We start from the raw sequence: 13,419 nt of genomic DNA, 5'->3' as shown, positions 1-13,419 counted from the left end.
GGTGGCCCAACCAGTTATTAAGTTCAGGGGGGCAATTTCTTTTTCACACAGGGCCATGTAGGTTTTGAGGGTTTTTTCTCACTAAATAATAAAAAACATCATTTAAAACTGCATTTTGTGTTCAATTATGTTATCTTTGACTAATAGTTAACGGTTTTTGATGAGCAGAAACATTTAAGTGTGACAAACATGCAAAAGAATAAGAAATCAGGAAGGGGGCAAATAGTTTTTTACACCACTGTAGAATAGCAGTGCTGGCACCACCCATCCACATGGCAGCCAGAAAGCAGTAATTCGCTGGTTTACAATCAAATTCAACATCAGGTGACACTGCTGTCCACTGCAGGTTGTCACCTGGGTATGCTTCACTGTCTGGCCCACAAAGACTTCTACATAACTTTATGTATACTCCGGCCCCCCAGCAGTCTGAAGTATGTTGACCCGGCCCTCGACGCAAAACGTTTGGGGACCCCAGGTGTAGAGGCTTCCTGTGACTACCTCGCGCCCCCCACTGCCACGCACGGACCCTCTGTACCTCGCCCCACCACCACTGCCATGCACAGACCCTCTGAAAATATCTGACAAGAGCTTGTTGGATATGTTCTCGGGGCTGTGTTCCGCGCTGTTTATGAGTGCAGCCATACTGTACCTGTGCAAGTACAGCCATGCCTGTTCAGTAAGCCCAGGCGCCCGTGCAGGAGTGACTCCATGCAACTGCAAAGACGGGGGTGTACTTGTACATGCACAGTCCGTCCACACTTTCGCACAGACAGGAGTGCGGCCGCGAACTAAAAGAAGGTCCTAGTCAGCAGCTGTGGGCTTGAGGAGGCCACGGGAAGCCTCTGGACCTTTGACTCTTCTTAGGAAAGTATCTAACTTTTTTCTGCTGCATCAGGTTTGCTTTAAAGTGTACTTGAGCCAAAGCTCGGGTACAAAAAAAGAAAAAGATAGTTACCTAAAGAGAGGGAAGCCTCAGGATCCTATAGAGACTTCCCTTTCTCTTATAATTTCCCATCGCTGAGCATGGCCCCCTGGAAGATTAGAGACAATGAATTGTTGCTAATCAGATCGGGGCCGCACAGCTCCTCTTCCTGCCCATGCATGTGCAGTAAGCCAGAGCCGCGGGCTTCGTGCTACTGCGCATAAGCAGGCGGGCTCACACGGCTACAGCGTGGCCATTAACGTGTACTAGAGATGAACTATATTCAAAGATTTATACATACCTGGAGCTTCCTCCAGCTCCATCCGCACGGATCGCTCTCATGCCTCCGTCCTTAGCCTACTCCAGCTACCAGACTGGTCCCGTAACTTCGGCCAGTCTAGGCCAGTCTGAGCAAGCGCAGTGCACAGGCGCAGTACTATTCCCCGTTGGAAAGAGACAGAGAGAGTGCACTGTGCTAGCGCAGACTGGTCCAAGATACGGGACCACTCTGGTAGCTGGAGAAGGCTGAGCACAGCGGCATGGGAGCGGTCCATGCAGATGGGGCTGGGGGAAGCCCCAGGTAGGTATAAATCTTTTAATATAGTTCACCTCTGGTTTCCTTTAACACAGAAGGGAATTTGCCTTGGCCCTGATTCGGAGGGGGGTCGCACTCTGCAACAGGGGGCTGCCAAATAGAGAGGGAAGCCTCTATAGGATCCTAAGGCTTCCCTCTCTGCAGGGTAAGAACTTGTTTTGAACCTGAACTTTGGCTCAGGTTCACTTTAAGGATGGAAAGAGCAGAGCCTTACCTCATAAAGCAGAAGGTGACTAGTTAGTTATTTTCAAAAATGACTTGACAGACAGATAATACGTCTAGAAATATCCAGACACTGGCTGGTGACATTAAAACAAGAAGTAAATCTAAAACCTCCAGCACATGTATGAGGCATGCTGCCCGGCAGGGATTGCTGTGTGTGTGTGTTACAGAGCGGTGGTGGCCAGAGTGAGCAGGGAGAACAATGTTCTTGGCTAGGGATTGGCAAAATTGATCCTCTGTGCTGATCGCTGGCCGAGGCATTGGGGGGCATTAGATTTGGTCATTGTTAGCTTCCTCAGCCGAGTTTCATGTAGCATGTTGTGTACGAGGCTTCAGGCATATAATAAGCTTATTGTATGTAGTGCCAAACTTTCTTTGTTTATATATATATATATATATATTTTTTAGATAAGTACCAGTTATAATAAGATTCCTTACCTGAATCATGATATTTATTATTTGTTAACTGTGCTCCATTGAGTTCAAATGTTTTGATGGATGCACAAAAACGAAATTGTATTTATTGAAGCTAATGATAAACTATGGTCATATAGTGGCTAGATAGTGTAGTGGTTAAGGGATCTGCCTCTGACCAGGGTTCGAATCTCGGCTCTGCCTGTTCAGTAAGCCAGCACCTATTCAGTAGGAGACCTTGGGCAAGACTCCCTAACACTGCTACTGCCTATAGAGCGCGTTTTAGTGGCTGCAGCTCTGGCGCTTTGAGTCCGCCAGGAGGAAAGCGCAATATAAATGCTCTGTGTTTGTTTGTTTGATATGTACTGCATCCTTCTATCTCTCCGTCCTGTTTAACACTGTTATATGTTCTAATAGTCTTCCTATACATCGGAAGCTAATATCTATAACTATACACTTTGCAGGTTCTTCCATTTAATTCTATTTAATTATTTTACTTATTTAAAAACATATGACAACATATCAGCTTCAGAAATCAACTGTTCTCTTAGCATCTTGACATTCTGTTCACAAGCATCACGTCTACTCTAGGTGCAGGCAGTACATAACTTTTACCACTAGTGGGCACCAGTCACAACAAATATTTCAGCAGAATCTTTCTCATTGCATTTCTACACAGATTCCTATTTCCCTAGGCATGTAACAAGATACACAGATAAATGGGGATAAAGCAGTCCAAGTAATGTATGATTTCAGTTCCACCAATATTCTTTGTATATTTGATTAGGCTCTCAGGAGCAAAAAAAATGTTTACATACTTCAGTCCGGAGTGCAGGACCATATATGATGATACCCGATGGAGATGCTCAGCGTAAATCATGTTACATTTATACTTTTTATTCATTTATTTCAATTTTTAACACTGGGGTGTTGCTTGTACAAATATCCTAAATCTTTTTTGGGGGGTAAACTACTTGCTTAGCTGATGTCAGTGAAGTAATTAACTCATAATTAATTTGGGATTGCACGGTTCTGGCCCCTTAAGGACCAGGCTTTTTTTTCCCATTGTTTCCTTTGTGACCACTGTGATCATGTGGCCAGGAGCTGATCTGTCTGGTACTGAACTCAGCCGTCTTTAGACAGCTGAGTTTTGAGCCGGCAGGGATGCGCTATCGCATCCCGTGCATGGGAGCTGGCGGCGTAAAAACTATGTTGCATGTAAGCAGCCACAAGTGCAGCATAGTTTTAACTCTTTAGCAGCCAATGTATTTATTGGCTTGCAAGTGCTTTAGGCCAATTTATTTTAGCACATTTTTTTTATTCTCTATTTGTCACATTTGTTTTCTGCTAAATAGTATCGGTACTGCTATTATGGCCGCTTGTCACTAGGGGGCAGTGTAAGACAATAATAGAGGGCTTCCAATTTCTGTATTTCCTGTTAGCAGGGAGAGATCAAAGCATTCTAAGATATTTACAGCACAATGAGTTCTGCCAACTAAGGTCAAAAGCAGGACACTTATCTCAAACGAGATAACTCTATTGAAGCTACTAATGGGCTAACTACAGTCGGTCACAGAAGCGATTTCTAGGATTGCATCAGGACCCTCTACACCAGCCACTGGAGCACTACAGGCTACAGCTAGCCATACACACCTCGATTGTGGATCTGATCAGATTGCAATCGATGCCTTCCACACAAAGCACGTCATTTTTCAATATTTTCCAGCAGGAAATCTATTGAAAATCAATTGAACTGCTATGCTGCACTGGTCAATGCAGTGAAACGCTATGGCCCATCAATCGACTACCATGCCTGCCTCAGTTGATGGAAATTGTTTATCCTGTTAGATCGATATTTTTAAAAAACAATCGATCCAATATTTTGGGGCATCCGATTTCTGATAAATTTGATTGACTGAAACTACCTGGAATCAAATAGGAAAATTGATGAACGTTTGGCTTTAGAAATCTCCAGGCTATGACCTTTTCAGACAGCTCTGTCGGTACCCTGCCGCCAGTGTGAGTAGCATGATGATACTGCACCAAGCAGACGCGCTGGCTCCACCTCACAGTGCCTGCTGTCAACACTTTCATCCAGGCTGCTTGAGGTCACATAATTAAAAAAATAAAATAAAAGTATTTTGAGCTGCAAACACCCCCTTTAATACAAAAGAAAAATATTTGAAAACGGCCTGCTTAGCATAATTAGATCCATGTTTCGATTTGGGCTTTCAAAGATGGTATAATTGCTTTGTAATGCATGTAGCTCATGTAACATATAAATGTGCTTTCCCTTTACCGACATGAATCACGTTATAGAAACTTTGGGGTGGATCCACTAATCTTCTGTAAAATATACCTGTGCAGACAGTGCACATACATTTTACTGGACGGTACGCAAGCTACGTTATGCATGTTACACCGCTAGCGTAACTTGCGTTTTACACATAAGACATGCATTGCTTGTGTGACACCCGCTGTCTGTGCACATAGATTTTATTTAAGTGAATATACCCCATATTTCCTCATTTAGGCCTGGTGCACACCAAAAACCGCTAGCAGATCCGCAAAATGCTAGCAGATTTTGAAACGCTTTTTCTTATTTGTCTGTAGCGTTTCACCTAGCATTTTGCGTTTTTGGGAAGCGTTTTTGGTGTAGTAGATTTCTGATATTGTTACAGTAAAGCTGTTACTGAACAGCTTCTGTAACAAAAACGCCTGCAAAACCGCTCTGAACTCCCGTTTTCCAGAGCGGTTTGCGTTTTTCCTATACTTTACATTGGAGGCAGAAACGCCTCCACAATCCAAAAAATGCCTCACCCCGGGAGTATGCGTTTCAGCAAAACACCTCCCGCTCTGGTGTGCACACCCCCATTACATTACCCTAGCGGATCCACATCCGCAATCGGATCTGAAAACGCTGCCGAACCGCTCTGGTGTGCACTAGGCCTTCAAGAGGAACTTTAACCAAGGATTGACCTTGATTACAATCAGTAGCGGATACCCCCTTTCCCACTACCACTACCTTTTCTCAAACAGATCATCAGGAACATCTGTATGGCTGATATTGTGGTGAAACCCCTCCCACAGTGTGATCTCATGACCATGGTCCTGACAGTGTTTGCTGTCTGTGAACCCTGTTGCATTGTGGGAAATAATGTTTTTTTCCAGCTGCCAAACAAGCTATAGCTCCCTCTGTGTATAGAACACTCAGTAAAAGAACACTCTGGACAAATCACCTGACAGGACTAAAAATGTCACCACCAGCGATGCATTTTCAAACTGTAAATCAGGGAGAGGAAAGATTTACAATGGCCAAACAATGGCTAAATAATCTATAAATTGATATTGTACGAAATAAGACATTTTATTCATTATGTTATTTTCACTACAGAATCAGAATTGTTTTTTATTCACCAAGCATGACAATGTTATGCTCAAAACTTTTCCTGGTAACATACAGTGTATAGGGAAGAAGGAAGACACAACAGTTTGACAAAGTAACAGCCACTGTGCAAATATGGCAGATTAACATTAAAAGCAGCAGTGGTACAAAACGGCAGCAAAAACAGTACAGAATACACTATATGTGGTTATACAGTAGTAGACGAGTAACAGATAAACAACCTCAACACCAGCAGTGGCAGGCCATGGACTAGGGTGGAGGAGAAGGGAGAGAGTCTGCTGATGGAGTTAAGTTGTGGAGAGAGTTTAAGATATTGACAGGCGTTGGGCAGTTTCTCTTTAAAGGGGAACTGAAGAGAGAGGTATATGGAGGCTGCCATGTTTATTTCCTTTTAAGCAATACCAGTTGCCTGGCAGCCCTGCTGATTCTCTGCCTATAATACTATTAGCCATAGCCCTTGAACAAGCATGCAGCAGATCAGGTGTTTCAGACTTTAAAGTCAAATCTGACAAGACTAGCTGCATGCTTGTTTCTGGTGTTATTCAGATACTACTGCAGAGAAATAGACCAGCAGGGCTGCCAGGCAACTGGTATTGATTAAAAGGAAATAAATATGGCAGCCTCCGTATACCTCTTACTTCAGTTCCCCTTTAAGTCTTGTGGCAAATCACATCACATAACAAATAATATGAGCTGTGACACTCTAGTCCATTCACTAATGGCCAGTGAAATTTACATGCAAAGACAGCAAATAACATAATGTGTGTTATACAAACAAAACATGCCTTATGTGTATAATGCGAATTACGCAGACTATATAACGCATGTTATGTAGTTTGTGTAACGTCCAGTAAAATGTATGTGTGCAATCTGCACACATACATTTTACCGGCCATTAGTGTATATAACCCATTGCTTTTTTTCCATCAAGATTACAAATATATAGTTAAGAAAAGCCAATATGAAATACTTAAATACAAGGGTACAGCCTAACAATTTAAACTGATATACTGGTATATATTTCTTTGTTTCATCTTTTTAAAGTGTGTTTGTAAATCGGTGTTTAAATATCACATAAAGGGTGTTTAAATAAAATATTGACAACCGCATTCATTTTGTCGTTTATATACTCCTATATAGATATTTTAACACCGCTGTGGTCATATAATAAAGACATGAAAGAGAAGGTAAGATATATGTTTTCCAGTTTAAATAGGTCTATCATGGCGCAGCAGTTCATTACTCTGCTTAGCCATCAAAAAATTGCGTGATGAATATGTGCTTGGGTTATGACCTCTGCTGTAGTTGAGCTGTTTAAATTGATAAAAGCTGTTGAGGTGATACTATAATCGCTCACATCTTTAGTGCCTCAGAAATGGCCTCGCTGGGAATAGAACTAATTACTACACATCTGTATTTATTTGATCCACGCAGAATTATCCTTCTGTCACTTGCAGAAGAAGCTGCCAGGCTTTTGTATAACGCTAACTCATCCCGTGCTGCCCTCCTGGCTCCTATTGAGGTAGTAATGCTGAGGGAAAATCAATTGGTGATATAAAGAGACAGAAAGGAGCTTTTGTAGGGGGCAGGTTCATGTAATATCCCAGTATGGAGAGCAGAGTATTGATATTCCTGTTTAGGGAACAGGCACCAGAGCTTTAGCACATCTGTTATTTGATTATTTCTGTTTCATCAAGACATGATGCTACTTGCTATAAAGGCATTCATTTGCTAAAATGAAACAACAGAAATTAGTATTTAGTACTCATTCAAATCCCTATACAATGTGGGCCCTGGATACATGAAGGACTTCCTGAAACTGCACCACACCTCTCACAACCTCAGATGAGCAGGATCCATAAACTTGGTCACTCCCAGAGTGCACCTCAAAACCTTTGGAGCCAGAGCTTTCTATCATGCTGCCACTACAATGTGGAATTCCCTACTACACCTAGTATAGACAGCCCTATCCCTGGAGTTATTCATATTCAGTCTGAAAAGCCACCTGTTTAGCCTGGCATCTGCAGACTTATAGAATTCTTCCTCTGTACCACAATTTACCAATCAACCAATTACTGGTCTGAGCCATGCTTATGTGCTTTGAGTCCTATGGGAGAAAAGAACTTTACAAAGGTTATTTGTTGTTGTTGTTGCCTTTAAGTCCAGTGCTGAGTTCTTGGCTTCACTTGCATAGACACTATTTGCATTGAGTGTGGTTATACAGCTACCCACCACCAGGGTTATGTATTCACTATATGCTTTAGTTGTGCAACCAGCACACATAACGTGTATTGGGCTTTACACAAATTATGTAATGCGTTACACAATTTGCATAACTTGGGTTATATTGTACCAGTGGCACAACTACAATTCATGCGGCCCCCCAGCAAAACTTGAATGCCCCCCCCCCCCCAATGTTTACATCCCTTCCCTTGCCTCCCCTTGATGCCCTGCACGGTCTTGGGACCTCCCTCACAAGCGTCATAAAACAAGTGTGGCCATTATGATCTTTACACCTGTCCTTCAGAGGGGGTCACAATCTAATCCCTACCATAGTCATATACAGGTATATATGTACAGTGTAGCGTATGTATCATAGCCTAGGGCCAATTTTTAGGGGGAAGCCAATTAACGTATCCGTGTGTTTTTGGGATTTGGGAGGAAACCCACAAAGACATGGGGAGATCATACAAACTCCATGTAGATGCTAACATCTCATTAACCATTGCTATTCTTAAAGTGAACCTTAACTGAGAGGGATATAGATGTTTCCCTTAAACAATACCAGTTGCTTGGCTGTCCTACTGATCTCTTTGGCTGCAGCAGTGGCTGAATCACAGACCTGAAACAAGCATGCAGCTAATTCAGTCAGACTTCAGTCAGAGCACCTGATCTGCATGCTTGTTCAGGGGCTATGGCTAAAAGTATTAGAGACGCAGGAGAGTAAGGTAACTGGTATTATTTTAAAAGGAAAAATCGATATCCTTCTCAGTTTAGGTTTCCTTTAATACGATTTTCAATTTTTAGTAAATAACTTTATTTAACCACTTCGCATCCATACCTTGTTACCCACTTATGGACCAGTGCAGTTTTGACAGTTTAGCTATGCCCCTATTTAATTAGAAATAACTTTATCCCTACGTATGACACAGAAATGAAATATATATATATATATATATATATATATATATATATATATATATATATTTTTTTTTTTTTTTTTTTTTTTTTTTTTTTTTTCCAAGACAAACTAGGCTTTCATTGTATGCCATTTTTCCCTCGAACAATTTTGTTTTCTATGAATTTTAATGGGAAAACAAGGAAAAAAATAGAAAAAAACACGTTATTTCTCAGCTTTACCAATTCCAGTTTAAAAATAAAAAGTGCTACTGTAGAAAAAAAACACAAATTTTGTTTGGCTGTTCTTATTGCTTATCACAAAACTTAGATTATGTTCCTGTCAAAATTTATGGTGAAGATATTTGATTCTGAAATAATGCTACAGAGTGTATTTTTCACTAAGAACTGAGAAAATAAAAGTATTTTAATGGTAAAAATCGATCTCATTAGCTCAGGAAACATAAATTCCCGTTCACCAATTAGTGCTGCATCAGATAGTACCAGAAATGTTTACAGGAGCAAGCCCAATCCTGCACAGCACTGCTTCTGCTACAGGACGTATATCTACTGACTCGTGGCTTAGATGAAGTCGCAGAGGACGTAGATATACTGTAGTGGTGGATAAAGTGGTTAAAAATAGAAATTATGTTAAAATTCCTAGTCAACTAGAAATTTTGGCAATACATGTGCAAGGGGCATTTGAGTTGACCTGACCTGGAACAGATGTTCTTCAGAATATGACTGTTATCATGTATACCAGGACAGAGCTGTTGAGTGTAGCAACCAATCAAAGTACACCTTTAACTATATAAGATATGTGGTACATGTGTGAGTGACACTGGACTCTTGCACCCGTTGAATAATTACTGTGATCTGTGTAATGTTTTTGAATCAAGTTTGTTTTTAGGGGAAAAAGTAATTCCACCTAAGCAAGTTGTCGATATTACATTTCTCATGCAAGACTTACAGGAAACATGTCCACAGCTTCAGGAGTGATAATGGTGAATCTCTCTACCAGCTCAATAGCATCTTGGGGATTCCCAGACAAAACAGCCATGCGCAAACCCAGGAGTTTCCTGTAATACTGCTCCATTTCCTCATCTAGCTTCACAGGGGAGACATAGATGACATCAACATTGGGGTCTGTGGAATGCAACATATCAGTTAGTAGATAAATATTCACAAACTGGTGTTATCATGAACCAGTTGTAAGTGTACACTGAACCAAGTCAAATTATTTTAAATAAACACATGATGTACCAGCAAATGAAAATTACATTCTTTCCTTGCCATCAGTTCCTCTAAGAAGCTCACCATTTATTTCTAACAACCATTCCTTCTAGTTCTGGCAAGATCTTGTCAGGACTTGTCTCTCAGGAAGCCGCTTGGTTCACACATAAATCTGCACATTCCTGGTCCAGTCCAGTCCTGTCCTGTCAGTTTTGCCTGACTGGACCGGAAATGTACACATTTTATGTGTGAACACACCCATAGAAACACATACAAAACTGATAGGACTGGACTTGAAATGTACAGATTTATGTGTGAACACATCCATAGAAACACATACAAAACTGATACAAAATGGAACAGGATGCATAACCGACAGGCCAGGAGAGTACTAGACCGGATCAGAAATGTGCAGATTTATGTGTGAACCAAGCCTTACTGTAAGTCACAGCTTCATAGAAATAAAGTCACTTACAGTGCATTTTACTTCAGAACAAATGTACATGTTACATGTATGTAGAGTACATATGTGTTTCCAATGTTACCATTTTCATCATAGTGGCCCTTTGCATAAAGTATTTTCTTTTCCCCCGCTCAACTATTGTAACCTTATAAACGTTTTATAGATGTACTGTATATCATTTTTTTTAAGAAACATGTTGCACAGATATTTTACCATCACGGAATTCAAAAAGAAGGGCATTTTAGAGAAATATGATCCCCCATTCATTACTACTAATAATACCTATCCAATTACCCTGGTCCAAAGGTTGTATCAAAACTAATTTAAAGAAATAAATTGATATGTATGGAGGGTTCTATACTATAGTAATCGAAGATGTCAAGAAGCTGAATTTTAAAATCAAAAAGGTCAACCTCCAATTTAAAAACCTAGAGAAAAAAGAACTTGAGATATCGTTAAAAAACCTGATATTATAATCAAACAATTAGTTAAGGGGAGGAAGGAAAGTTGTCCTAAATAGCTTGGATTTTGTTGAAGGATGACATATACCGTATTTTTTGGACTATTAGATGTGACCTTACGACGCACCTAGATTTAGAGGACAAAAACCAGGGGGGAAAAATATCTACTAAACCTGGTGCATCCATGGTGAAGGGGCATCATGTGGACTATGCCCCCTTGTACCTCTTGTGTCTCCCTGTGTCCTCCTCTGTACCTCTTGTGTCTTCCTGGGTCCTTCTCTGTCCTCCTCTATGCCCCTTTGTGTCCCCCTAGTGTCCTCCTCCATGCCCCTTAGTATCCCCCTGTGTCCTCCTCTGCATGGGCACAGTACAGGGAGTCCCCAACATTGCGGCAGGTTGGAGGTTCGTATTGGCAGACATTCACAAGTGAGGAACTCCCTGCATTTGGACTATAAGATGCAGTAAATGTTTCCCCCACTTTTGGGGGAGAAAAAGTGAGTCTTATAGTCAAAAAAATACAGTAATTTTTCCCTAATACAATACACTTTTTCTCCTAAGTTTTCTCCCAGGAGATGATTTTTAATTTAAAAAAAGTACCAAAAAGTAGATGCAAAAGTACTGTCAAAATTATTCGAAGCATTTTCTTGCTTGTAGGTGGCTTAAAAGTCATTTTACTAATAAGGTGTGAAAATATCACCTAGGAGAAAACTTGGGAAAAAATGAATTGAATAAGGGCCTACAAGCATTTGGCTATAGAGGCCACAAGTGCACATTTGTCACTTTAATTTTCTTGGCTTTGCAGCAGGGGGTTATCACCCAGGATGAGAGAGATTTTATATTGCTTCAGTATCCTTGAATTCCACAATTTCCGCCAAAACTTCATGAATTCATTACTGAGTCTCTTGGTAGGAATATCAAAATTAGCATAGATTCTCTTACATGGAACCTGTCATACATTGTGGATATACAGTATATACAGGAGAATGGCAAGCATCAAAAGTTTACTCTCATGGGACCATACTAAGTGAAGTATGGTCCGGTGTTAGTCGAGGAGCAGAAATGCAGGCATCAACCCAACGAACGTTGATTCCGGTGATACCTTTAATGACTAACTGTAATTGGTGTATTGCGAGCTTTCGAAACATTAAGGAACCACTATCGCGAAAATCATAAAATATAGAGTACATGTAAACATATACCAATAAGAAGTACATTTCTTCAAGAGGAATTTGTGCTATAAATAACTTTTCTCATACATTACAGTAGGTTGTAGAAATCTGACAGAACTGACAGGTTTTATTTTACTGACTTTCTCTTTACTGACTTTGGCCCTGTCTTACAATGCAAGCATGTCACTCATATATATATTTTTTACAGTAAAAGGTTACTCATCACTAGCCCACTCTTCTGCTTGCTTCTTTGCTGGAGTGCTGATAAAATCTGCACAGGATTGATAAGGTCTGAAGGGGGATAACTTACAACCAGGAGGGTGAGGGGCTGACTAGATGGGAATGCAATAGTGGGGTAAGAGATGAGAGGGCATTTAGAAGCACATTTTTCCAACAAGGATGAGAACACATCACAGCTAGTTTACTGTTAGTATAAGAAAAGGCTAACAACCCAGCATTATAAAATGGGTAAGAAAAATCAATAAGTAAGAACATTGCATTATTGATCAGAGCTCATTTTAAGAAACTTATGTGTCAAAGTACTCAAGCCAGCATTAAACCGTAGCTTTTACCTCCTTGTGTTAATGAAGCTAGAATTATTCTTTAAACAAAAATTAAGATGAAGCACTACTATTGACTTTTACAATTGCATGTAAGTAATGGCATTTTTTTAAAATGATAGCTATGATCAATGAAGGTTAAATACATATAATGTAAAAACATAAACCAGTGTTTTTTGTCTATAACCTCGCTTGGACTATAGACAGCCGTTTCCCTACATCAGTATATATTTTCCTGGGCTGATAATTATTCATAGAAAAACTCTATGCATCAGTTCAGCCGTGCTTATTATCCAAATAGAAATCTCCTGTAATCACTGCGATTGTTCTATAAACATATAACCCTCTGCAACTCTTCCTATTGCTCAATTACAATAACTTCTCGCTCCGGCTCCTTCCACTGCTCCACACTGAATCCATATCTCTATCTACTCATTGCTTTATGTAACTGCTCCCTGTAATTATTTCTATTGCTCCATATAATTGCCCACAGCAAACTATTTCACACACCATTTCTCATTTAAAGTAAAACAAATAACTCTGTTTCACTTATGTTCTACATTGTGCTGGGAAATTCTCCCCTCTGAACTTGACCAGAAGACTTGCGGTTCACCTGCTATGTCGCACAGACGGCCGATCTGCAGGTTCTGATCGATGTGAAGGTCAGAGGCTTGAGCTCGCTGTTTTTCTGAATAGCCTGCGTTACACAAGAAAAATGCATTTATGATAATGGACACATATGTACACAAACAGGACAGAGAAGAACTGTATATCAATGTGTCACCATGGAGACATCACCATGTACTGACAAACTATTACATCTCATTTATCAAAACTGCATGGAGAAGTGGACATAT

The 13,419-nt window shown here is 40.4% G+C and overlaps 1 protein-coding gene across 2 annotated transcripts in view; it reads right to left on the bottom strand.

The window, feature by feature from the left end:
* Positions 1-13,419, bottom strand: part of IQCH (IQ motif containing H) — a 185,918-nt gene that overhangs the window by 88,233 nt on the left and 84,266 nt on the right. For both annotated transcript variants that reach the window (XM_068275033.1, XM_068275034.1), the window contains 2 exons: positions 13,176-13,259; positions 9,647-9,822 (listed from right to left, as the gene is read on the bottom strand). In XM_068275033.1, coding sequence (XP_068131134.1) covers positions 9,647-9,822; positions 13,176-13,259 — 260 coding nt within the window. The remainder of the gene's footprint in view (positions 1-9,646; positions 9,823-13,175; positions 13,260-13,419) is intronic.

This window comes from Hyperolius riggenbachi, chromosome 3, assembly GCF_040937935.1.
Source record: "Hyperolius riggenbachi isolate aHypRig1 chromosome 3, aHypRig1.pri, whole genome shotgun sequence".
Lineage (NCBI taxonomy): Eukaryota > Metazoa > Chordata > Amphibia > Anura > Hyperoliidae > Hyperolius > Hyperolius riggenbachi.
This window is presented reverse-complemented; position numbering and strand designations above follow the sequence as displayed.